The sequence below is a fragment of the Hemibagrus wyckioides genome, linkage group LG21 (genome assembly GCF_019097595.1).
Source record: "Hemibagrus wyckioides isolate EC202008001 linkage group LG21, SWU_Hwy_1.0, whole genome shotgun sequence".
NCBI lineage: Eukaryota > Metazoa > Chordata > Actinopteri > Siluriformes > Bagridae > Hemibagrus > Hemibagrus wyckioides.
In genome coordinates this window covers 1,695,876-1,721,340 of record NC_080730.1, presented here as the reverse complement: position 1 = coordinate 1,721,340, position 25,465 = coordinate 1,695,876, and the positions used below count along the sequence as shown (strand labels likewise).

General features: G+C 41.3%; 6 protein-coding genes across 7 annotated transcripts in view; 2 read left to right on the top strand and 4 right to left on the bottom strand.

Moving 5' to 3' along the window:
- Positions 1 to 3,772, top strand: part of si:ch73-267c23.10 (serine incorporator 3) — a 10,438-nt gene extending 6,666 nt beyond the window's left edge. Inside the window, exons 8-10 of the mRNA XM_058374121.1 lie at positions 226 to 397; positions 474 to 692; positions 1,242 to 3,772. Of these exons, the coding sequence (XP_058230104.1) occupies positions 226 to 397; positions 474 to 692; positions 1,242 to 1,380 (530 nt within the window). The 3' untranslated portion in view covers positions 1,381 to 3,772. The remainder of the gene's footprint in view (positions 1 to 225; positions 398 to 473; positions 693 to 1,241) is intronic.
- Positions 3,773 to 3,900: 128 nt separating this feature from the next.
- tp53rk (TP53 regulating kinase) lies at positions 3,901 to 5,108 on the bottom strand. The gene is made up of 2 exons (XM_058374122.1): positions 4,835 to 5,108; positions 3,901 to 4,457 (listed from the first exon to the last, which is right to left on the bottom strand). The coding sequence occupies exons 1-2, from the start codon at positions 5,064 to 5,066 to the stop codon at positions 3,976 to 3,978; spliced, it is 714 nt and encodes a 237-aa protein (XP_058230105.1). The 5' UTR covers positions 5,067 to 5,108; the 3' UTR covers positions 3,901 to 3,975.
- A 732-nt stretch (positions 5,109 to 5,840) lies between these two features.
- slc2a10 (solute carrier family 2 member 10) lies at positions 5,841 to 10,688 on the top strand. 2 transcript variants are annotated; one of them, XM_058372884.1, is made up of 7 exons: positions 5,841 to 6,023; positions 6,097 to 6,205; positions 7,021 to 7,252; positions 8,063 to 9,190; positions 9,334 to 9,456; positions 9,542 to 9,677; positions 10,177 to 10,688. In XM_058372884.1, exons 3-7 carry the CDS (start codon positions 7,249 to 7,251, stop codon positions 10,268 to 10,270), a joined length of 1,485 nt encoding a protein of 494 aa, XP_058228867.1. In that variant the 5' UTR covers positions 5,841 to 6,023; positions 6,097 to 6,205; positions 7,021 to 7,248; the 3' UTR covers positions 10,271 to 10,688. The 2 variants fall into 2 exon arrangements, with proteins under 2 accessions (XP_058228867.1, XP_058228866.1); XM_058372883.1 differs by having other exon boundaries at positions 5,841 to 6,205.
- A 355-nt stretch (positions 10,689 to 11,043) lies between these two features.
- LOC131342808 (uncharacterized) lies at positions 11,044 to 14,031 on the bottom strand. Its single transcript, XM_058374038.1, has 2 exons — positions 13,284 to 14,031; positions 11,044 to 13,121 (listed from the first exon to the last, which is right to left on the bottom strand). The coding sequence occupies exons 1-2, from the start codon at positions 13,510 to 13,512 to the stop codon at positions 11,239 to 11,241; spliced, it is 2,112 nt and encodes a 703-aa protein (XP_058230021.1). The 5' UTR covers positions 13,513 to 14,031; the 3' UTR covers positions 11,044 to 11,238.
- A 146-nt stretch (positions 14,032 to 14,177) lies between these two features.
- csnk2a4 (casein kinase 2, alpha 4 polypeptide) lies at positions 14,178 to 21,291 on the bottom strand. The gene is made up of 13 exons (XM_058374039.1): positions 21,129 to 21,291; positions 19,977 to 20,159; positions 19,011 to 19,122; positions 18,816 to 18,917; positions 18,366 to 18,416; positions 17,495 to 17,554; positions 17,311 to 17,394; positions 17,119 to 17,229; positions 16,640 to 16,741; positions 15,950 to 16,050; positions 15,368 to 15,516; positions 15,199 to 15,288; positions 14,178 to 14,862 (listed from the first exon to the last, which is right to left on the bottom strand). Exons 2-13 carry the CDS (start codon positions 20,075 to 20,077, stop codon positions 14,747 to 14,749), a joined length of 1,179 nt encoding a protein of 392 aa, XP_058230022.1. The 5' UTR covers positions 20,078 to 20,159; positions 21,129 to 21,291; the 3' UTR covers positions 14,178 to 14,746.
- Positions 21,292 to 21,939: 648 nt separating this feature from the next.
- On the bottom strand, positions 21,940 to 25,268 carry ube2v1 (ubiquitin-conjugating enzyme E2 variant 1). Its single transcript, XM_058372845.1, has 4 exons — positions 25,152 to 25,268; positions 23,601 to 23,749; positions 22,454 to 22,579; positions 21,940 to 22,365 (listed from the first exon to the last, which is right to left on the bottom strand). Exons 1-4 carry the CDS (start codon positions 25,171 to 25,173, stop codon positions 22,219 to 22,221), a joined length of 444 nt encoding a protein of 147 aa, XP_058228828.1. The 5' UTR covers positions 25,174 to 25,268; the 3' UTR covers positions 21,940 to 22,218.
- Positions 25,269 to 25,465: the final 197 nt, after the last annotated feature.

Genomic DNA, 25,465 nt, shown 5'->3' with positions numbered 1-25,465 from the left:
ATGGACTGGTGACCTGTCCAGGGTGTACCCCTGCCTTTCACCCAATGTGTGCTGGAATAGGCTCCAGCAGACCCCCGTGACCCTAATTAGGAATAGACAATGTATGGATGGATGGATTTCCATTACATTTCCCTCCTCTTGTTCTGAAAGGAACAATTCAAAAATGATTGTTTTTGGAAAGAAAATCTGAAATAATTTCTGTTTTGTGTTTTAATCCTGAATCAGAAAAATCCTGCAATCCGGGTCTGCTGAGCTTTTTCCAGATGGATCTCACTCTGAACAACTCTACAACAAACCAAACCCTGGTGGAGCGTCCAGAGCATCCTTACTTCTTGACCGAGGATACGCAAAGCATCGTGGGATTGGTCGTGTTTGTCCTGTGCATTTTATTCTCCAGGTACGATCACGTTCATTACTCACATCTCAGATTGGTCAAGCGGTAAAAGTGACACGCGGCTCTGTGTGGTCGGCAGCATTCGATCGTCCAGCACCAGCCAGGTGAACAAATTCCTGCTGACCCCATCGAACCCAGGAACGTTGGACTATTCCACAGGAAGCCTCCACGACCCCGAGGGTCCAAGACGCGTGGTTGATAACGAGAGGGACGGCGTCCAGTACAGCTACTCCTTCTTTCACATGCAGCTCTTCCTGGCTTCGCTCTACATCATGATGACCCTCACAAACTGGTACATGTGAGTAACGTCCACTACTGGTTAACTGCTGTCCTTTCAATAACTCAGAGCATTGTTTCAGGTATTATTTATTCATTTATTCGTTTTTTAAATGAGACATGTGAAAGGGGGTGGAGCTACCTGACATTCTCAAAAAAGGTCAAGCAACTCGACAGGTGTTAAACTGGTTATAAGTTACAAGTTATTTAGTTAAACTGGTTATAAGTGAAACTGGCCTCCAGTCAGTGGGAGGATTTTATTTTCTTTGTGTAGAATTTTGTAGCTGGTTGTTGAAGCATCAGTCAAAAACGCGAATGAGAGCTGGAGGACTAGACGTGACTCAGACGTGGAGGGGTGGGGACCAAACAAAAATAATCAGCAGGAAGCTGTAGCTGTAGTCAAAGAATAGAGGAAACGGGAAACAGGAAGTGACCCGGGGTGTTTTTGGTGTCAGCAGTTGAAATCCACACGTTGTTGTTGTTTTGGTGTGGGTTTTAGTGTGATGTAGAATGTGTTGTTGCTAATGTTTATGTAGCTTTTGTGTAAATCTGTGTGTTATTTCTTTAACAGACCTAATGCCAACTACAGTGACATCACACACAAGAGAGGTCCAGTGTGGGTGAAAATCTTGTCCAGTTGGATTTGTGTCTCTCTCTATGTCATAACTCTGGTCTCTCCAATCATCTTCCCAAACAGAGACTTCTCATAACCACTGACCTGGAACTGATTCATGTACTGAGTTTACCTTCAGGAGTTTACTTTCATTCATCCATTCATCAATCCACCCATCCATCTGTCCATCCATCCATCCATCCATCCATCTATCCACCCATTCACACATCCATCCATCCATTCACACATCCATCAATCCATCCATCCCTCCAGCCATCTGTCCATCCATCCATCCACCCATTCACACATCCATCCATCCATTCACACATCCATCAATCCATCCATCCATCCAGCCGTCTGTCCATCCATCCATCCATCCATCCATACATCCGTCCACTAATCCATCTATCCGTCCGCCTATCGATCAACCAGTCCATCCATCCATCTGTCCATCCATCTTCTATAGCACGTATCCTACACAGCAAAGTCTGGAGTCTGGGCACAAAATTGGGGACATACTGGACAAACAACTCAACACAGGGCACAATCACTCACACACTCACACACACACACACCTTACAAAAAAAGAGACACTAATCAACCTACAGCACATGTGTTTGATCTGAAACCGGAGAACCCAGACGAAACGCCTGAAGCACACACACACACACACACACACAGGACATTTTGCCGTTTCTCTGTTACACTTTTACTGTTTTACTTTTATATATTTTAAATATTTTCATTTTTTATGATGTTTTTGTCCCTTTTTTTATTTACATGGTTTATAATACTGTCAGATTTTTTTTAGAGATTTTATATAACATTTGTAAAATATTACAAAATCACATTTTTCTTTTCCTCTTGCAAGGTTTTTTTTTATGTAATGCTGAAAAAGAAAAAAAATTGTCACAACATTTTTCTAACTTAAAAATGTTTTAAGATTAATTTTTTAAGATTTTGTCACTTTTTTAAGTTTATTTTATTTTAATTTTTAAATTTAACATTTTTTATATTTTTATTTCGGCGAAATATGACAATTTCTTTGTGCAAGACATTTTCTAACGATTTTTTTATAAGACATTTTTGTAAGATTTGAGAAACATTTGTGCAATTTTTTGTAAAGTTTATAGAAATATTGTGGTAATATTCTGCCATTTTTGGCATGGCTTCACTTCTGTACAGTTCGATGATGTAACTGCACCAGAAATAACACCATGACATCACATGGATTTCTGTAATAACTCTGGAGTTTGTTACGTTTGTGTTTTTCACAGTTGTGTTTGTTACGCGTCTCATTCACTGAACAAACTGTAAACACATCTGTATCTATATTTTATTAGCTTTCCATTTCTTGTAGTTTAAAACTGAGTGCTTTATAAAAACTCTGTTCACTTCATTCAGCTAACGTTTTTATTCTTTTAAACATTTCTTGAACATTTGAAGCTCAGGTTATTATCTAAAACCAAATCAATCAATTCTAACGTAAAGAAATCTTTTACATTTTAGTGCAATACAAATCAGGACTTTTTTAAATAGTTTTTTGGTTTGCTTTTCCCCTCACACTAGTTTTTTTCATTCCGGCACTAAACCCAAAATACACGATGAACAAGGACCTTTTTTTTTGGTGAACGATTTTCCTTCCCCAGCCTTTGAGATGTTCCTCATGACTTGTGTTATTTATACAAATCTTGTTTAAGTTGATTTTTTTTCTAACTGAGGCCAAACTGATTTGTTTATACTTCATATTTGGAGTGTATTGTGTGTGAAAGTGTTTTTTTCTCTCGTCAGTTTCTCAGTAAAATCATGGTCTGGTGTTCAGGAGTCTCTCTGCCTCATTCTGAACTCTTCAGGTCTCTTAAAGATTCTTGGGTTTGAACCTTCTTCAGCTCTGAAGTGGATGAAGCTTCAGCTGATGAAGAGAAACTTATCGTATCACATTCAAACTCAAAGAGATAAAATGCTGTGAAGAGTTCAAACATACAGCGCCTTCACCGTGTTCAGATTAAACCCTGCTGCAGCTCAACATGAACCAACATGAAGAGACATGATGGAGAGGAACTTCATCTTCCAGCAAATCATACATCCACATAAACACAGGAACCACGTCACCAGAAGATGATCAGTGTTTCAGTGAGCGAGCCAGAGCTCAGACCTGGATCACACTGAACATCAGTCAGGAGACCTGAAGTGAGCTGGGCAGGAGGTGACATCACCATCTGATGGAGCTGAACGTTTCTGCAAGGACGAGCAGGAGAACTGCACCAAGTCGAGCCAAGAGAAAAAGACAGAGCGGTGGAATCAAACCAAGAGCTGCTTCACACAGGTGTTAGGTTAGGGGTGTGTATACTTACACACAAACAACTTATTGTACTGTTTAAAAAAATTCTTTCTTTTTCACTTACATTCCTCACGATTTTATCTTTCGTTTAATTTTTTTCTGACCTTCAAAGAGACTCCGCCTCCTCCACATTAATATTCATGAACCAGCAATCCACATGTTGATTAATATTCATGAGCCTGTTGGCTGCTCCTTAAGGGATTGTTATTTAATCTAAAAGAGTGGAATCTTTAACACTCGCTGTACAATATCACACTTCAGAAAAAGATCATTCAGTCAACATTCAAAAAAGAGAGCTTTATTTACAAAAGCGGTCACATGACTTTATTGCTGGTTAGATTTTTCTCTCCTTCATCCCACCATGGACCGTTTCCTGCCCCGGAGCCTGACCTCGTCCAGTTTTTTAATCACCGCCGGAGCTTTTTTGGACGCAGCGGTGTAACTCTGCAGAACCTTCTGGAACAGAGTCTCTGTGTTGGGGTGTGTGCTGAGAAATGCCTTCTCCAGCACGTACAGGTCCACGCCTTTATCCTCGGGTAGGGCGGAGACGAAGCTCAGGCCGAAGTCGATCAGCAGCAGCGCGAGGTCTCCGGAACTCTCCGACTTCAGCAGCATGTTGGAGGTGGTCAGGTCTCCGTGGATCACGTCCTCGTCGTGCATCTTGGCCAGGATTCGGCCCGTCTTCTCGGCGAGGCCGTGCAGGGACTCGGTGGACCGTCCCGAAGCCTGAGCGGCTGCGATGTGCTCGCGCACCGTGATGGAGTCGGTGATCTCCTCCAGGAAAATGCAGCTGGTGCTGAGATCCACGAAGTAGACGACCGGAGCTGCGATACCTACAGACAGACATCACAAACTTTACACCCATCTGTGTGTGATGTTCTAATGTGATTAGGGTTTATGTTGCACATTAATACGCCACAGAGCTGAGATCTGGACTCTGATTGGTCAGAAGGTGTTGATTAATTAGCTATAACAGCATCTATCACATTAGCGCAGGCGCAAATAACACGTTTATATTAATGTGTTCCTTCTAAAACATTTCCAAAAGGTTATAACTGCTGTTATAGAGGATTAACCAACATCTTCTGACCAATCAGAGGTCAGATCTCAGCGGCACAGCGGAATAAACACTGCTATAAAGTACCGTTTAAATGCATGCATTAAGTCTGCACTATTGTTATTATAATAGACTCTGTACGACAGTACCCACCCGCTTTCCGGCAGCGCAGGATGGACCGGATCTCTTGAGCCGTCCGGCGGCGCGTGAGCTTCTCGTCCAGCACGTGGTGCCGGTACCGTTTGGGGAACCGCTCCTTCACTATGGCACTCTTCCCTAAAAACCGGACCCGGTACACGCGCGCCTCCGCGCCCTGTTTAATCAGCTCGGCCTCGCGCAGATACGGCAGCACTGCCCGCGCGCTCACCCCATCCGCCTCCGCCATGACACTTCTCTTCTCTTCTTCACTTCCGGGACAAAATAAAGTTTTTTTTGAAAGCACAAATTATGCACAGAAAACAAATTTTTATTTTGAAAAAAAAAAAAAAAAAAAAAAAAAATATATATATATATATATATATAATTACAAAATTAGTTAAACCTCTATACATTGTAAATATTTTGCAAATATGTATTTCTAAATAAATAGTAAAATAAATAAATAAATATGAATACACTTCACTACTAATATCTTAACTTCTCTCTTTTTTCATTTAACAGTAAATCTGTTATTTTTAAATAACGGAATAAAGACATTTAAATAAATTTTTATGCACTGTGTGTGTGTGTGTGTGAGAGAGAGAGAGGGAGTCATTTATAAAAGTCTTTGTAATTCGAGCTCGTTATTTATTTATTGGTCAGTATATGTGCCACGTAAACTGGGTTGCCAGATTGTACGTTTTAAACACTAAATCCTGTTCTAAACACATCTCACGTCCCACACCCAGTTTCTTTTACAGCTTGACAATATTATCATATAATTCAATGTTGTTTAGAATTTTCCTGAACTTCCGGACATGGTGTCTAACAGAAAGTTGACGAGACTCTCAGAGTCTCAGACTTATTTCATTCTATAAAAATGTTCTTGATCCTGAACGCTTCAGCCTGCAGAATGCGCGTTCACGTGGAGACTAAACCCGAGCAAAAGTCCGACTTTTACCAAATCAACCCAAAGTATAATAAATAAACACATTTACTCACTGGCCTTTAAAAAAACGATGTGATTGCGACGCGCGGGGTAGAAACTCTCAATCTGGCAACCGGAGACATCTCCAGACCCCTGGTCGTGTTGTGGAATGATGAAGAAACTTTCTTAAATTTTTACACATATTTTAAAGGACTGATCTTTCTGTTTTTGGTGCTGTAACCGTGAAGAATCCAGAGGAGAAGAAGAAGAAGAGAAGTGTAGATCTTTTATTTATTTAATCTTTTATTTATTCACTATAAAAAAACTAAGCGGTGTGTTTGATCTCCAGCTGCTGCAGACCTGATGAAGATCCACACGGAGCAGAATCACGGGACTGGAACAGAAATGAAGCTTTTATCATCAGAAATGTCTTCTCGGTGAAGTTTAACAGAAGGACGGTGAGCTTTGGTGATGAATGATCTGAAGTTTCACTCAAAATAATCCCGACAAACTGATGAACCTCTCAACATCTTCATCTTCATCACAAACTGCTGAAGTTTCAGCTCGAAGAACTGCTCATTAGTTTAATTACAGCTCATGATTATTATTTACTTTTATTACTAAAACGTCAACTTTTTCTCAGCCTTTTATAAAAAACAAAAAAATATCACACAGAAATAATGTTTTATTAAACAGATCCTCATCACAGGAGGAGAAAACAAACGCTTGATTTAAAGGCGTGATTTAAAGGCGAAATAAAGCTCGTTTTATTATAATCTATGTGACGTCATATTTAAAAAATAATTTATTATTTTTAATAATAATATATTATTCTTTATTACTTTAAAAACTTATTTTCCCTGCCAAGATCTAGACAAAGCCTCAGAGTATTGCTGTATTTACCATGATGTGATGCTACATCACTATTATAATTAATAATTAAATAAAACTCTTTCATTTTTTGGGCTGTCATTTCTGTCATCCGGTGAAATTTAAGGTTCATTTAAACTTTTTACAATAAATCACATAATGTTAGGATTAAATTTAATTTAAAAAGAAGAAGAACAACAACAAAACAGGAATTAGTTTGGTTTTTGCTAATCAGGACAGATGTTGTTTACACACTTAATTAAGATTAAAGTTTGTGTAGTTTGTGTAAATGTGTGTTCATGTCTTAAGAAAATTGACAAAAGTGTTAAGCTAAGCGAATGCTCCTGATTTGAACCTGCCTGCTCTTTCTAATGCTAATTAATTAGCCATTTCCCCCCTTCAGCAACCTGAAGAGGAATAAATCAGGAGCATCAACAAGAGGGTTGCCATGGTAACAGCTGATCAGCGCTCAAGAAACAAGAGCATCGCGAGCAACACATCCAGATCTGATGAACTTCAACACACTTGCTGGATTCTAGGACCGTTTTTCTTCTGGAGCTGGATGAAACCTGGCTGCTGATTGATTCTGTCCCCATGAAAGCTGTGAAGCTCTTGGAAAAATAAAAGCAACATGGGTGAGTGGATCAAATCTCCTCCACTGTCCAGTTCTGTGTCTGATGTTACTGTGAACGGTGTGTTGTTATTGTTTTGGAGAATCAGAGGCTCTGAGGAGATTACTGCTCTGTATTGCGGGATTAAATGTAACATCCAATACACATAAACTGCACCAAGAACTTAAACTCAGACGCTTTTATCTGCTGGACTCTCCCACTGAATAAACTGGTGGACCAAAGCTGGTGTCTGTGTGGGAGAAGTGTTCACTGTGTGACTGTGTGAGGATAAAACACGCTGTCAGATGCTCAGATTGTGGAGCGTAGCATCTGTAGGTATCTCAAGAACTTTGCACACATTTCCACCTGAAGAACCATTTCAGGAGAAACCCAGGGTACATGTGCACCATGTGCATCGCAGTAACTTTCTCTTGAAACCCAAACTGAAACTTGTGAAAGGTTTTCACTCAGATAAACCAAGTGTAGTCATTGAGGTACCTTTTGTCTTGCATCTTTCCTAGGAACTGAAGTTTCCATGAACTGAAGTTTTTCAGGATTTGATGATTTTCAGGAACTGAAGAACTTTAGCTATATTTTCACCAGAGGAACTCAGGAACCGTAGGCACTTTTCCACCAAAGGAAACGTCATTTGATTGAGTAATTCATTGATTGTTAGGATAATATCTCCAGTAGGAATCAGACCTGACTTTAGTTTAGTTGCAGGAACTGAGTTGAAGCTAGCGGTGCTCATGGTTGCTCATGGTGTGAAATCCTAACACACACCTAGTGCATGACTTTTGTGTCTGTATTTTACAAACCCTCTCTTCTCCTCAGGTTACTCTGTCATAGTTGTCGCTGCTGCCGTATCGACTCTCGGCGGTCTGGTGTTCGGCTACGAGCTTGGAATCATCTCCGGCGCTCTGCTGCAGCTGCAGGTCCAGTTCCAGCTAAGCTGTGTCCAGCAGGAGGCTGTGGTCAGCTCCCTCCTCATTGGAGCCATCCTGGCTTCTGTCCTCGGTGGCTGGCTAATCGACCGGCGCGGCAGGAGGATGTCCATTTTGCTCAGTAACTTTCTGATCGTTGGCGGGAGCCTGATCCTGAGCCTTAGCATCTCGTTTCCGATGCTAATCTCCGGCCGTCTCATGGTAGGCTTTGCCATGTGTGTGTCCTCGATGTCCTGCTGCATCTTTGTCTCTGAGTTGGTTTCACCAGAACACAGAGGTCTGATGGTCACTCTGTATGAAGTCGGTGTGACGGTTGGGATTTTGCTCGCGTACGCAGTCAACTATGTCTTATCTGGAGCTCAGGGAGGATGGAGGTACATGTTCGGGTTGGTCGTGGCGCCGTCGCTCGGGCAGTTGGTTTTGCTTTGGGTTCTGCCCTCACAGCAGACGCCGAGCTCACAGCTCCTGGATGAAGACGAGGCTTTCACCGGAGCTCAAACCCGCAGGGAGACGAATGCTCTGGTGATCCTGTTTCAGCAGAGGGATAACATGCGCACCAGGACCACCATCGGACTCGGGCTAGTGCTATTCCAGCAGTTCACGGGTCAGCCCAACGTGCTCCTCTACGCCTCCACCGTCTTCCAGTCTGTGGGATTTGAGAGCGACGCATCTGCCGTGTTGGCGTCGCTCGGACTCGGAATCATTAAGGTCGTCGCGACGTTAGCGGCCATGTTGTGCGCCGATAAAGTGGGACGCAGGCTGCTTCTGATGGGCGGATGCTCCGTCATGGCTGTCGGCTTGATGATTATTGCATTGCTGAGCAGATATTCGGAGTTTGATGCAGGGAGACACTGCAGCTCTCATTTAAATGACACGTTGTTACCTCTGATCAGAAACGACACGGCTAGCGCTGGACATCTGGACACCACTGAGCTTCATCACACAGGACAGTCGAATTGGATGATCCTGTCCTGCATGATGGCTGTAGTCGCCGCCTTCTCCATCAGCTTCGGTCCGAGTACGTGGACTTCTGCTTCTATTAGGACAAAAATTTACATTATTTAATGCTCCAATCTGACCATAAGTGACGTTTATCCGTGATGACCATCTTGCGGTTCTTGGTTCTCGGATCTCTGTTGAAGGTTGTTGTTGTTTTCACAGTGACGTGGGTGGTGCTGAGTGAAATTTTCCCGGCAGATGTGCGAGGACGAGCGTTTGCCTTCAGCAGCTGTTTTAACTGGACGGCCAACCTGATGGTCACCTTCTCCTTCCTCAGTGTCATCGGCATGTAGATTTCATACAACCAGCACAATGCTAATCCACCTCTGCTGTTATGCTAATAGTCAGGATCCCTCCCCCTCTCTCTTAGATCTGATCGGTCTTTCCGGAACGTTCTTGGTGTATGGTGTGCTGGCTGTAGCGGGCGTGGTTTTTATCTTCCTCCTTCTACCTGAGACGAAGGGCAAAGCGCTGCAGGACATCGACAGGGAACTGAGCGAAAGACGGTCAGATCACGCTAACAATCATTCGTCTGAATACAAATATTACATTGATTCTAAATTAAATCCTAATTATGCGGATTAACAGAAGTTTACATAGCTGACTATGCGTCTTGTTAGCTTTCACGATCACCCAATGCTAGCTGCTGCATAATAGGCAGAAAAATCTTGCTAACTAAATTATTTACAACTTGATCATTCAATCACACGCTGGATCACATGACATCACGACCAGCTTTAGCCTGGTGCTATGCTAACTGTAACTAGCTGAATGATAAGCTTGGCTAGTGCTTTCTCTCCAGCACAAAAATGGCGTCAGGACGTAACGATACTGCGTCGTTACACATAGCAGTTTTGCTACTGCCAGCCAACAAGACACTTCTACTGTCACCTTCAGTTTTAAAGATGGAGAAAATCTGATCTAATCATGACGATGTGGTTTTATTAATTATAATCATTAATTTTATTTAGAGCTGCAGGTTTGAGGAGTTGTTGATTTCTGCAGGTTTCCTGACAGAGCAGAATTCTGCACCCTTTTCCAGAGGAGACGATTTTCACCCCGATACCAGAGAGTCTCCTGGACGAGTTCATCGCTTTAACCATCACCAGCAGGGACGAGGCCAAACATCGGGGACGAGGCCAAACAGCAGGGGCGATGACAAAGGGTGGGGGATGAGGACAAATGGCAGGGATGAGGACGAAGGTCAGGGACGAGGACAAACATCAGAGGAGATGATTTTCACCCCTCTATACCAGAGAGTCTCCTGGATGAATTCATCGCTTTAACCATCACCAGCAAGGACGAGGACAAACATCTGGGACGAGGACAAATGTCAAAACAAAACAGCGAGGCTTGAGGGCGACGATCATCGTGTGGAAATCTGATGTTTTTACTGTAATAAAGTTCATGATGCAGCTTGACCGATCCTCTGATCTGTTCACCAACTGATTAACTATTTCATCCTTTTATTTGTTTGTTTATTTATTTTTAAATATTAAATAAAAGATTTAAACCTTTTCCAGACTCTGATCCTGTATCTCTAACTAAACCTCAATATCACAATTATGTTAAACACTGCAAAGTGCTTTAAAATTAAAAAAAATAACTACTTTCAATTTATATTAAACTTTAAAATTTTAACATTTAATCAAAAAGGTGAGTTTGGATTAAATATTAAAATGAAACACAGTTTAAAAACTTTAAAGATCAAAATAAAAAAACTTTAAAATTAAATGCTAGAATAAAATGAATAAAAATTTTTTTTAAATCAACTTTAAAATTAAACTAGAAAATTAAAAACACTTTAAAAAGTTAAATGCTAACGTTAAACGCTAAATGTTAAGTGTGTAAGAAAAAAAATGACACCTGCAATAAATAAAACACCTTTATTTACACAAATATCCTGAAACACTACGACACTACATGAGGACAGAGACGTATGTACAAGCGAGAGAGAGATTTCCATCATGGATAAACACCAGAAATTTAAATGAAAAATAACCAGTAAAGGAAAATCTTCATGATCTTTAGAGAGGAGATAAAATCCTCTGAAGGGGGAGAGAAAAATCACAATATGGGGAAAAAACAGAACTCAGTGGGGTCATGACCTCCGATCATTTCTGTTGCCTTGTAGTGACTTCCTGAAGGGTCCGAGTAAAGAGTCCAAGTTAAGAGTGAAGGGTCCGAGTAAAGAGTCTGTGTAGAATGAAGGGTCCGAGTAAAGGGTCTGAGTAAAGGGTCTGTGTAGAATGAAGGGTCCGAGTAAAGGGTCTGTGTACAATGAAGGGTCCGAGTAAAGGGTCTGAGTAAAGGGTCTGTGTAGAATGAAGGGTCCGAGTAAAGGGTCTGAGTAAAGGGTCTGTGTAGAATGAAGGGTCCGAGTAAAGGGTCTGTGTAGAATGAAGGGTCCGAGTAAAGGGTCTGTGTAGAATGAAGGGTCCGTGTAGAATGAAGGGTCTGAGTAAAGGGTCTGTGTAGAATGAAGGGTCCGAGTAAAGGGTCTGTGTAGAATGAAGGGTCCGAGTAAAGGGTCTGTGTAGAATGAAGGGTCCGTGTAAAGGGTCCGAGTAAAGGGTCTGTGTAGAATGAAGGGTCCGAGTAAAGGGTCTGTGTAGAATGAAGGGTCCGTGTAGAATGAAGGGTCCGAGTAAAGGGTCTGTGTAGAATGAAGGGTCCGTGTAGAATGAAGGGTCCGAGTAAAGGGTCTGTGTAGAATGAAGGGTCTGTGTAGAATGAAGGGTCCGAGTAAAGGGTCTGTGTAGAATGAAGGGTCTGTGTAGAATGAAGGGTCCGTGTAAAGGGTCTGAGTAAAGGGTCTGTGTAGAATGAAGGGTCCGAGTAAAGGGTCTGTGTAGAATGAAGGGTCCGAGTAAAGGGTCTGTGTAGAATGAAGGGTCCGAGTAAAGGGTCTGTGTAGAATGAAGGGTCCGAGTAAAGGGTCTGTGTAGAATGAAGGGTCCGAGTAAAGGGTCTGTGTAGAATGAAGGGTCCGTGTAAAGGGTCTGTGTAGAATGAAGGGTCCGAGTAAAGGGTCTGTGTAGAATGAAGGGTCTGTGTAGAATGAAGGGTCCGTGTAAAGGGTCTGAGTAAAGGGTCTGTGTAGAATGAAGGGTCCGAGTAAAGGGTCTGTGTAGAATGAAGGGTCCGAGTAAAGGGTCTGTGTAGAATGAAGGGTCCGAGTAAAGGGTCTGTGTAGAATGAAGGGTCCGAGTAAAGGGTCTGTGTAGAATGAAGGGTCCGAGTAAAGGGTCTGTGTAGAATGAAGGGTCCGAGTAAAGAGTCTGTGTAGAATGAAGGGTCCGAGTAAAGAGTCTGTGTAGAATGAAGGGTCCGTGTAAAGGGTCTGTGTAGAATGAAGGGTCCGTGTAAAGGGTCTGTGTAGAATGAAGGGTCCGAGTAAAGGGTCTGTGTAGAATGAAGGGTCCGTGTAAAGGGTCTGAGTAAAGGGTCTGTGTAGAATGAAGGGTCCGTGTAAAGGGTCTGTGTAGAATGAAGGGTCTGTGTAGAATGAAGGGTCCGAGTAAAGGGTCTGTGTAGAATGAAGGGTCCGTGTAAAGGGTCTGTGTAGAATGAAGGGTCAGAGTAAAGGGTCTGTGTAGAATGAAGGGTCCGAGTAAAGGGTCTGAGTAAAGGGTCTGTGTAGAATGAAGGGTCCGTGTAAAGGGTCTGTGTAGAATGAAGGGTCCGTGTAGAATGAAGGGTCCGAGTAAAGGGTCTGTGTAGAATGAAGGGTCCGAGTAAAGGGTCTGAGTAAAGGGTCTGTGTAGAATGAAGGGTCCGAGTAAAGGGTCTGTGTAGAATGAAGGGTCCGAGTAAAGGGTCTGTGTAGAATGAAGGGTCTGTGTAGAATGAAGGGTCCGAGTAAAGGGTCTGTGTAGAATGAAGGGTCCGTGTAAAGGGTCTGTGTAGAATGAAGGGTCCGAGTAAAGGGTCTGTGTAGAATGAAGGGTCTGTGTAGAATGAAGGGTCCGAGTAAAGGGTCTGTGTAGAATGAAGGGTCCGAGTAAAGGGTCTGTGTAGAATGAAGGGTCCGAGTAAAGGGTCTGTGTAGAATGAAGGGTCCGAGTAAAGGGTCTGTGTAGAATGAAGGGTCCGAGTAAAGAGTGAAGGGCCCGAGTAAAGAGTGAAGGGCCCGAGTAAAGAGTGCGAGTGAAGGGTCCATGTGAAGATTAGAAAGCTTTTAGGACGTTGGTGTGATGTCACTGATCGTGTCACACGTTTATTGTACACACTATCTACACAACAATTCTTTTCTACACAACTTACATGATATCTGTATTTTTCCATTGGCTTAAATTTACAAAAGTGCATCATCATGAAAATCATCTGCACGAGGAACATTTCTGAAAGTCTAGAGAGTTTCTCCTTTAAAACAGACGTGTGTCCCGGAGATGAACCAAAAAAAAAAAAAATTCCGGTGTTTAAACTGTAAAAACGGATTCAGGCTCTGAAAAATGCATAAGTTAAGACAAAGCCCTCTGATTGGTCCTCTGGTTCTCTCCATCAACCAATCAGAGTGAAGCTTGGCCCGGCTGAGGAGAGGAAACGAGGACAAGGCAATGACACGGAATTAATACTTTTGGGTTGAAATGTAATTTTAAAAAATATTTCTGCCTTTAAAATTAAACAAAAGAATATCTGAAGAATTGAATCCTCTAAAGATCGAATCTGAGGAGGATAGCAGCAAGTTTTGGAACATAAAAAAGCGGAGGAATAACACGATATTGCCATGTGAACACAGTAAACACTCCATGTTGATTCATTTCCTCTTCCTGCATTCCACACGGTGAAGACGTGACGTTTCTGCAGCATGTAAACGCAGGCATTATTTCGTTCAGAACACTGGGGTGTGTGTTACGCTCATGAGGACGAGGCGAGTGTTGGAACAGCACCAGGACGAGTTCAACTCTACGGCCACCGAGGAGGAGTCGAGTTCACCATTAAAGCTTTTAACACCGACACGGAGCTGATCACCTGGAAAAACAAACAACATGCCAGATTTGAGGTTTTTTTTTTTTGCATAATCGTTATTTATTGTGGAGAAAAGAAACGATGCGTGAAGAAACGGATGATTTAGCTGTGATCTTGTTGCGAGTTTACGCTTCTACACTGCTGATGCAAACCAAGGAGCAATTTCTCAATTTCTGATTCTGCACACCATCAAACCAGTGGAACTGTGATTATATCTATATATTTAAAAACAAACAAACAAATCACAGGCTCCGTGTCGGTGAAAAAAAGCCAAGAAGCTGATTTGTGATTAGCAGAGTTTGAGATCATAGTGTGGAGCTAATCATAAATCATCATAAATCAGCATCACACACACCTTTCCTTTCTAACATGTGGAAAAAATGTGCTTAACATCACTCAGTATCTCTCACACACACACTCAATAGTCCGTATGTTTCAGGTAAACAGTTAAACAAGTAGAGAGTTTGTTTAACTTGAGGTTAGGAGAGGGGGGAAAGGGGGCGGAGTCAGGAAGAGCAGGGGGAGGGATAGACAGAAGGATGCTCCTTCCCCGACATCCCCTGCAGGCTGAACCAAGAGGTCAGAGGTCATCCAGCCCTCGGCATCACTGAGTGGCTCCGGCGGCGGCGGGCACAACGGCGCTGAGGTTGTTGGCAGCTGAGAGGACGGGCGAGCCGGCCAGCGGACCCAGAGCTGTGGAGGCTGGGAGAGCAGCGATCCCTGGAAGGAGGGAAAATAAAGGAGGGAATTAAAATTTCTGTTACGTTACGTTCAATAAATAATCATTTTTAAAAATCCGTTGGGGGAGGGGGGATAGGGTGAGAGACAGAGAGTGAGAAAAAGAGAGAGCAAAGGGGGGGTTGAGAGAGAGAGAAAGAGGGAAGGGGAGTGAGAGAGGGGAGGTGAGAATGAGAGATAGAGACGGGGGCTGAGAGAGAGGATGAGAAAGAGAGGGAGGCGAGTGAGAGAGAAAGGGGGGGAGTGGGAAGGAAGGAAAGAAGGGTATTATGTAGCCGAGTGTGTGCGGTTCTGCATGACTTCACTTCCTGCTCTTACCGGTGATCAGACTGGCGGCGCTCACGGTGGTGTTGAGAGCAGGAACGTTAGAGGAACCCACCATGCGAGACTGATCCTTCACCACAGGGTCTGCAGCAGAGAGACGCAGATTAACTATAAAGCTCAGAGGTGGAGAACACAGAGGGCAGTGGATTATTTCATGACTCACAGAAGTAGGGATGCTCCATGGCCTCCCGTGCCGTCAGCCGCGCCTGATGATCGTATCGCAGAAGTTTATCCAGGAAGTCCAATGCCTCGGGACTCACTAGGTGCTGATTCTCACTGTGTACGAAGCGCTCCCATCGTTTACGTGAATGTCTGTGGCGAGAGGAAACCACAGAGAAAGAAAAAACTCCATCACTCCAAGTCACATTTAATCAGTTTTCCCATGATTCACAGCAGAAGCTGTTGTATTTCTGACTAAATGTCACCTAGTTTAGCAGGAACTCATCCTCTAGTCTTGGGTGGATATGATAAGGATATGAGCTCCTAAGGATACAGATACTGATATTCCACATGTTATAGGTGATATAACCTGCACCAAGAGTTCTGAAGAAAATTGGAAAAATGTCTGCTCCATACAGAGCTGTTTTCAGGACGAGGAGAAGAAGGAAGGTCTCCTCTCTTTCCTCACACTGCCTGTCCCATACACCTCGCTTTTCTGTACATCTCACCATTCCTTGGCTGTGGACTACAGCACTGTAATCTGTGCCGCTTGAACCTGGTGTCAGTGTCCCGGGTCATCACTCACCTTCCCAGGATGTCATTGAAGCGAGGCTCCAGCTCGATGTTGTATTTGTCGATGTAATCGTAGAGGTCTTCAGTTCCCAGGACTTTGGCTATTCTCACCAACTACACAGAGAGAGAGAGGAAACATGACAGTGTTATTAGTCAAATGGAAAAAAAAAAAACTTTTTAAAAAAGTCTTTTAAAAAAATAATTCTGGTTTTCTGCTTCACGGTGTTAGGTACACTATATTGCCAAAAGTTTTGGGACACCCCTCCAAATCATTGAGTTCAGGTGTTGTTTTTCAGGGGTTGGACTCGGCCCCTTAGTTCCAGTGAAAGGAACTCTTAATGCTTCAGCTTCATCCCAAGACATTTTGGACAATTTCATGCTCTTTTTGTGGGAACAGTTTGGGGATGACCCCTTCCTGTTCCAACATGACTGCACACCAGTGACCAAAGCAGTCTCCACTCTAATTCATCCCAAAGGTGTTCTATGGGGTTGAGGTCAGGACTCTGTGCAGGCCATGGACTTTGCTTTGGTCACTGGTGTACAGTCATGTTGGAACAGGAAGGGGTCATCCCCAAACACCTGAATTCAATGATTGGAGGGGTATCCCAAAACGTTTGGCAATATAGTGTATTTATTTTCTCCAGCTTTTTAAAAATCTATATAACTGTTTTTATGATCAATAAAATATAGGACAGGTATTTACCTGGTCATAGTTGTCGTGGCCGTGGAAGAAAGGCTCCTTCCTGAAGATCATGCTGGCCAGCATGCAGCCCAGACTCCACATGTCCAGACTGTAATCATACATCTGTGAGGAATATACGCAACACGGCTAATCAGAAAACAAACTAGACCTCGTTAGAACCTGTGCCGTTCCAATAGACCTGCTGACAGAAGCTAATTGTTTAAATATCACATGTTAATATTTTATATTATGGTTTCTTTTATCTGAATTTAAGAAGAGCTTGAAATGTCATGAATATTTTGAGTGACACTTGACACATTGATATGTTTCAGCATTAATAATGTGATTATTTATTCATTTGAAAAATAAAACGTTAAAGTGTTTAATTTTCTGTGCTATGGCAAACTGTGAATATCTTGGATTTAATTCTACATAACTGAATTTTATATATCATATTATATTATATTATATAAAAATATTAAGATATCAGTTCCTCTGACTTGATAATCAACAAGAAGCTCTGGTCCTTTGAAGTAGCGCGAGGCGACTCGGACGTTGTACTCCTGCCCCGGGTGATAGAATTCGGCGAGACCCCAATCAATAAGACGCAACTGGGGGAACAAATTACTTGGTTTAATATGATTTAAAAAAAAAAAGATGACTTGATTTCAGCTGGTGTTATGACTCTGTACCTTCCTGTGCTCGTGGTCGATCATGACGTTGTGCGGTTTGACGTCTCGGTGCATTATTCCCATACTGTGGCAGTAATCAAGAGCCTGCAGAAGAAAAAATAAACAAACATTAAATACAAATGTACAGAGAAATAAAATGAGAGATTATTTGGCGTACATGGAACTCGGATGGTGGAGGTTTTACCTTCAGGATTTCGTACATGTAGAACCGAATGTCGTAGTCCGTCAGCGTCTGATAGAGTTGCTAACAAGATAAAGAGAGATAAATTATATATACACCCACACCGATCAGGCATAACATTATGACCACCTGCATAATATTGTGTTGGTCCCCCTTTTGCTGCCAAAACAGCCCTGACCCATCCTGCACTGTGTATTCTGACCCCTTTCTATCAGAACCAGCATTAACTTCATCAACAGTCTGAGCAACAGTAGCTCGTCTGTTGGATCGGATCACACGGGCCAGCCTTCACTCCCCACATGCATCAATGAGCCTTGACCACCCATGACCCTGTCGCCGAGTCACCACTGTTCCTTCCTTGGACCACTTTCGATAGATACTGACCACTGCAGACCGGGAACACCCCACAAGAGCTGCAGTTTTGGAGATGCTCTGATCCAGTGGTCTAGCCATCACAATTTGGCCCTTTTGGTCAAACTCACTCAAATCCTTACACTTGTCCATTTTTCCTGCTTCTAACATCAACTTTGAGGACAAAATGTTGACTTGCTGCCTAATATATCCCACCCACTAACAGGGGCCATGATGAGGAGATCATCAGTCTTATTCACTTCACCTGGTCACTGATCACAGTGTTATACCTGATCGGTGTATCACAGAACTGTAGCACAAAGTTAAACTGAGAACGTGAACAATTTTTTAGGTTAAGTACAAAATGTTATCATCCTATCTGCTGCTTGGATTTGTAACTGTAATAAAAAATAATAAATAAAAAATTATATTATTAAAAAGTTACATGACACGAAAGAAAGAAAGAAAAAAAGGCCATGTAAAAGCAAGTAACATCTTTTTTATGTTTTTTTTTATTACTTACCTTAAAGTCTGTGTTGTTCACGTGTTCAAAAACCAGGGCAGGGGTTCGAGACTGTAAAGTTAAACAAACAAGCATGTCCATCACGCTGTTGTTTCTATAGTAACAGTTCACTCACTGAGAATTATACAGAGGAACCACCACTGATAATACACAAATTAAAAAAAATTTCTTTCTTTAAGGACATGTTGATGTAGCATTTATGGAAGGAGTCTCCAGTGTCAGCTCTATATCTAACCATAAATGGATAAAAAGTATGTTTCTTTCTAAATAAATAAAATGTCATGTTGCCACATTGCTATGGGATGCTATTATTGGAAAACAATCAACCTTGAGGTGGGAACAGAACCACACACAGGTAGATGATGTGCTAAGGACCAAGGAACTCTAATTAAATGACTGATGGTTTTTGGATTTCCAGGCAACTGAATTATTATTTTTTTTTTTACTTACCACCGGATCTTTCACGATGTCTATGAGAGAGATGATGTTTGGACCTCCTCGCAGGTTCTCCAGGATCTTTATCTCACGCTTTATTTTCTTCTTCTTCACAGGCTGATGGAGAGAATTCACACTCATCAATCTCACACACACACACACACACACACACGTTTCCACACATTGTGTTTAAGAACACTGGATGTTTACCTTCAGGATTTTCACCACCACTTTCTCGTTGTTGGTGATATTCACTGCCTCAAACACTTCACTGTATTTTCCACGCCCGAGCTTCCGCACCAGCTGGAAATCGTCCTGATTTCTATAAAAAAAAAAAAAACATGTCCGAATGAGCCGACATATTCTTCATCTGAGAAGTCCTGAGACTCAGAGAGAAACACGTCTCCAAAGACATTTTACATTAACAAATCACGTCACAAACATTCATCTCCTGTTTATTATCCTCAGTGACAGATTAGACTGAGAGGGAGAGAGACAGAGAGACCGACAGATAGAGCAAAGAGGTGGAGAAACAGACAGAAAGGGCAGAGAGAACACAGAGATAGCGAGACAGACAGAAAAGGCAGAGAGACAGACAGAAAGGGCAGAGAGACAGACGGATCGAGCAGAGGCGGAGAGACAGACGGAATGGGCAGAGAGACAGAGAGAACAGAGAAGCAGAGAGACAGACGGAACGAGCAGAGAGACAGACGGAACGAGCAGAGAGACAGACGGAACGAGCAGAGAGACAGACGGAACGAGCAGAGAGACAGACGGAAAGGTCAGAGAGGCAGAGAGACAGACAGAAAGGTCAGAGAGGCGGAGAGACAGACAGAAAGGGCAGAGAGAGAGAGGCAGACAGATGGAGCAAAGAGGCGGAGAGACAGACAGAATGGGCAGAGAGAAAGAGAGAAAGGGCAGAGAGAACAGAGAGATAGCAAGAAGCAGATAAACACACAGAGAGAACAAAAAATGAGAGGCAGAGAGACAGACAGACAAAGATATGTAAGAAATGTTAATACAAAAAAACCCCACAAATACGTGATACAGAAAGCCGCTGTATTCATTTGATTAAGAGCAAGAGCCGAGTAATTAAGACAGATGTGGGAAAAAAAGGAAAAAGAAAATTAAATTAGTAAGTGTGTGTGTATGTGTATTAGAAGGCATGTTCCCTACCCCCAGTCCACCACATGGGACTCGTAATCCCAGTATTCCCGGGGTCGGTGTGTGTTCACTTCTGTGTAAACCCGCGCTCGGCTCGGCACCGGACCCGACATGTCCGACAGTTTGGCACAGAAGGACACGGTGACTTCGGAGAGAGAGAGGGGATCGTGTCAAGGCCGCGACTCGCCTAAACACCTGCACAAGAGAAAAACAACAAATAATGCATATTATTATTAACATTCAGAAAAGAGACATGGGCGTGGCCTGTGTGAGATGAAAGATGAAAAATGTTAAGAGATTTATAGTAGAACCTTATAGTATACACCTTCTAAAGGTAACAAATTAAACTCCCACACACTAATCCTTTCACTAATTACTTCATTCACATGTTATGTACTCTAGGTTATTTCCATGTTTATATCATTCTTCAGATTAAAAAAATAAATAAAACGTTAATGGCAGTAAAAACCGCATCACACTGGGTCACACTGATCAACAATAAATAAATAAATAAATAAATAAATCATACAAATATAATATATATATAAAATATAAATGTGTACGATTAGTTTTCGAAGGAAACTGCTGTTTGTCTACAAAAAAAGAAAAGAAAAATATTATATGTAAGAAGAATTGCTGAGAAGGCACACATTTAGGTTTATTTATTTATTTATTTAAATAACATTTTTATTTATTATTTATATTTATACACAAAACCACAAATATCAGGTTCATTCATTTTCTGCTTTAAAAAGAAAGGCTTATTTTTATTTTAAAAAAATAGTATTTAATTTTTTGAATAGTACTGACCAGAAATAATAATAATAATATTAATTATTATTATTATAATTATTATTAATCACATTATGTTACTGTTATAGTCCAATACAAAGAGCTAAAAAACTATGCTAACCTTTGCCTACTACGTCACACCGTTAAGGTTAGATATCTAGTAGAGTGAATATAAACTTATTAGCTGGTTTAGCCTTAGCTTACACATCGTTATAGCGCTAACATGCTAACACGCTCAAACGGGTAGCTAGCCAACAATCATTAGTTTAACCGGCTTCCTAGTTACCGCTAGCTTAGCTTAGCCTAGCCACGGCACCCGGCTCCTGTTTTAAAGTTTTTCTAATAGATATAATTAAAGTACACTGGTTTTACCTCAGAGGTGGAATGTAGATAGCGATGATAAATATCCCCACTGGCGTCTCGGCAGTTTATTTATTTTATTTATCTTTTTAATGTTTTCTGAGGTACGGGGTTTTTTTTGCTGTCTCAGTGACAATATGGCACACACACAGACCGCTAAGCGGCGCTCTGCACTACGCATGCGCAGCACTCATCAATGGTAGGCGTACCACGCATGCGTGAAGTATATACCGCATGAGCGCACGCGAGAGCGGAAACGCGCATGCGCGGACAGTCCCCATTTACAGTACTGTTAAACGATGTCAGCTGAATTAAAAAAAAAAAGGAAGGTAGTCATAACAAATTTTCTTCGTCGATATTCTTCTTTTTTTTGTGTTTAATTACATTCAACAGCCTGCTTCAGAGCATGGGACAAAAATAATGACAAAATATATGAAGTTGCCCTGCAGTGTGCTTGATTTTATTCACCTGTTTGCAAAAAAAGGGGCGTGGCTAAAACACCTGAACTCAATCCATCACTAGAAGGGAGAGCACATAACATACTTTTGGTCATATAGGGAATCTAATCAGAAAATATCAGCGCGTATACAGTGGAATTATACAGTATGATGTCAGATATACAGTATCCTGCTGAATTTGAACATTTATACCTGTAAGGTAACTTTAATCACAGCTTACATTACTCTCATGAGATTAAAATACATTTTCATAACTGCAGTTATCAGGTACGAATGGTTTATTTTTGATGCTTTAAAGCTTTTAAAAAAAAAAAACACACAAAAAAACCAGGAAGATACATGTGAAATAACACGCCACACACTGGTACATTCAATAAGATAATTTATGTTATTTTACAATTTGCATGTATAACAAAGATTAAAAAAACAAACAAAAAAACAAAACAAAACAAGACGATCATAAAGATGATCTGTACGATGCGTCATAACGATGTGTCCGTGATTCTCAGGGTGATGAGAACTGCTGATTGGCTACTCAGGTGAAAAGGGGGGAGGGGTCAAGGGGTAGAGCTTCGCAATATAAAATAAGGGAATGATGAGAGTCTTGGAAAGGTGAGGGAATGTGAAGTGTGTGTGTGTGTGGTTCAGACGCTGTAGATCTGGCCCTCGGGTGGCTGCGGCAGCTTCATGTTCTCCTTGCACATCATGAGTCTGCGCAGCTCCTGCAGAACCACGCGGATGCTGTACGAGTTCTGCCACTTGGCCAGAGACGACACAGCACGCATGTCCACCTGAAACATGTCAGAAGCTACTATTATTTACAAAGCCCCGATTATACAGATTATACGAATCAGCTGGACTGGTCACTCCTGTACTCACCACACCGTTGGAGTTGTGGACACCATTCAGGTTGATTTTGGTGACGAATCGGACGAGCGGCGGTGTTTCCGGGTACCGAGGTCCACACTCCACCCTCAGGCTGTATATCCTGTTCTCGTAGATCGTCTGAAGATGAGCACAAAAAAAGTTCAGAAATCAGACACAGAATCTCAGACCACCGAAATGACCACTTCATTCTCATATTTTTATTACTGGAGTTTAGTTTTATTATTTTATTCTTTTTCACTTTGCAATTTTATTCTTATTGCAATACTTTTAATTCATGCAATCTTATTCATGTTTCACATATATTTTTTAATATTCTCAATTTATTATTTATTTAAATATTATTAAAAATTATTATTTATTTATTATTTACAATTTATTATTTCTATTTGACACATTTTTGTTTTAACTTAATTATATTAACAATGGTACATTTATTATTACAACCTATATATTTTAACACATTTTACTATTAGAATTTTAATAATCACAATTACATTTCATATTTATCATCATTTTTAACACTTTACTATACTGCTTTAATTACTACAAGTTTTTTCTACCTTTACAAATTTTATTTTAATTATTGTAATTTTTAAAAATTTTATTATATTATATGCAACCCAGTTTTTTCTGTTTATACATTTTATATTAATATACACCATTTATTGCATTATTGTAATTACTCTTTATTTAAATATTTTGGGTTGTACTTTTATTTTATATATACACATTTTTATTGTATTATTGTAATTACTGTATTTTTTCTATTTTTATTTATTTAAATATTATTTACTTATTATTGTACATTCATTCTGTCTTTTGCACTTTTAATTATTTATATAGCTAAATATAAAATAACACTTAAAAAAAGATATAATTTACAATTATATATATATTTACATTTCTGTTTCTTTTTCCTCTGAATTAAATACAATTATTTATTGTTACTTTTCTGCTCATTTCACCGTTATGTTTGTTTTCTATCTATTTTGATTTAAAAATAATTAATTGGTGATTATTAGGGGGTGGCCTAATAATAGCCCCCGCCCACTCCGCGGGGAAAAGAAAGGGGGCGGATACACAGTGTGTATGTGAAGCTCGTGCAGATGTTGGAGATGTTTATTCTGAGGAAACTCACGCGCGGCGGCCCGATGATCATTCCTCTCCAGCGCGTGAGCGTCATGTCGTCATCGTCCTCTAAACCCCAACTGACTGTCCCATCGCCCACACCCTTCTGCCCCTCCTCCAGCTCCTCCAGCAGCCGGAAGTTACGAGGAACTTTGACGCCTTGAACAGACGGAGGATGAGATTGAAACATCTTGAGCGTTAAAGCACAACGTCCGAAATATAGCTATTATCAATTACCGGAAATGAATGAATGAGCTCGCCGTGAATTCTTATTTATTTAATCTAAACAAGCTTGCACATGTGATGTTATTTTTTCCCCCGTATTGTTTCACAGACTGCACGCATTTACATTATTTCATGCATACATGCATGCAGTCATAACGCTTATCCGTTATCTAGAGCGTTGGTGCAGATGGATAATTTCCTAAAACGCACGCACACAAGGAACTATTTACACAATGCATGCAAATGCCGTCTCTACCAAAATGCATGCACACACTTGTGTTATTTCACTTACACACACACATTAATTCTTTACACCATGCACGCCTACATTCGCATGCACCCAAATCTCAGAATTCATGCATGCAGCTGTATTTCTCCTAGAACGGATGCACGCGCTGCGTTGTATTATCTCCCATAATTAATGTATGCATATATAAACTTGATTATTTCTCACAGTGCATACATTATTTTCTAGTATAAACGTGTGCCCGCGCGCATTAGCGCTATTTCCCCAGCGTGTCGCGCGCCAGATTGCACGCAGCTGCACGCGGGAATGTTCTTGCTCCAGCTTGTTTTGCAGGTTCAGGAACATATGTGTCATGACGCTGCAATTACTAAGTTAGTTAGCGAGCTAGCTAGCTAGCTCATTAGCATTACAGGCTGATCGAATTCCAGGAGCTCCCAGCTTGCTAACTTAATATGCTTCGATCTTTGAACGAAAGAAGAAATGATGAGGAAACGGTTTATACTTAAACTACGAATGTAATTCAATACTATTAATAACAATAACTAAACAGACACCGGTACAAGTTCCTCCCTACCCGTATTCAGACAAACCCCGCCTCCTGTGCTTTGATTGACTGGTCGCTGGTGGTAGACGGCTTGAACAATTCAAATGGTGATTAAAGTTACGTTTGTAATATATAAACAGAGTTCTAATAAATTTGCAAGTGTAAAATGAAATACGAGTTTAAACTCGTTCAATGCGGTAATATTTGATATACATACAGAGTGAAGCGCCACCACTATCCAATCACGGCGCAGAAGACCTAACCTTGCTAACCAATCACAGCACACGTATCGTATCTGTGCCGACCAATCGCAACACAAGAGGCAGGACTTAGTCACCAGAATACCGGTGTGGAAAAATGACAACTCGGAAATGCTAGCTAGATAACCTCACACACCTTTCATTCTGTAAAATGGCGATATAGATATAGTCACAGAGTTTGGAGGTAGTTACGCAACGCATCATCCATTTATTCAAACTCGAATTTGGGAGTTAGAAAACGATACCACAGAGCACTGAAACGAAGCGGAGAAAAACTCGCTTTACCTGATCCGGCGGACGCCGCCATCTTGTCGCTCAGGAGCAATCACGCGCACGTTGCGCATTACGTCCATTCAGCAGCGAGGACGCGCACGTGCGTGGGTGTGTTGGGTGATGAGTCCCTCCCTCCCTCTCTCTCTCTCTCTCTCTCTCTCTCTCTCTCTCTCTCTCTCTCTGTGTATGTGTGTGTTATAAACATTTTATTTTTTTTTAATATTTTATAGTGTTATTTTATGAGTGTTTCATTTTGCACTAGCTACGATTTTTGTCACTACTCTGACGCATGCGTTTATGGAGAAAAAGAAATCCATAATACTTTA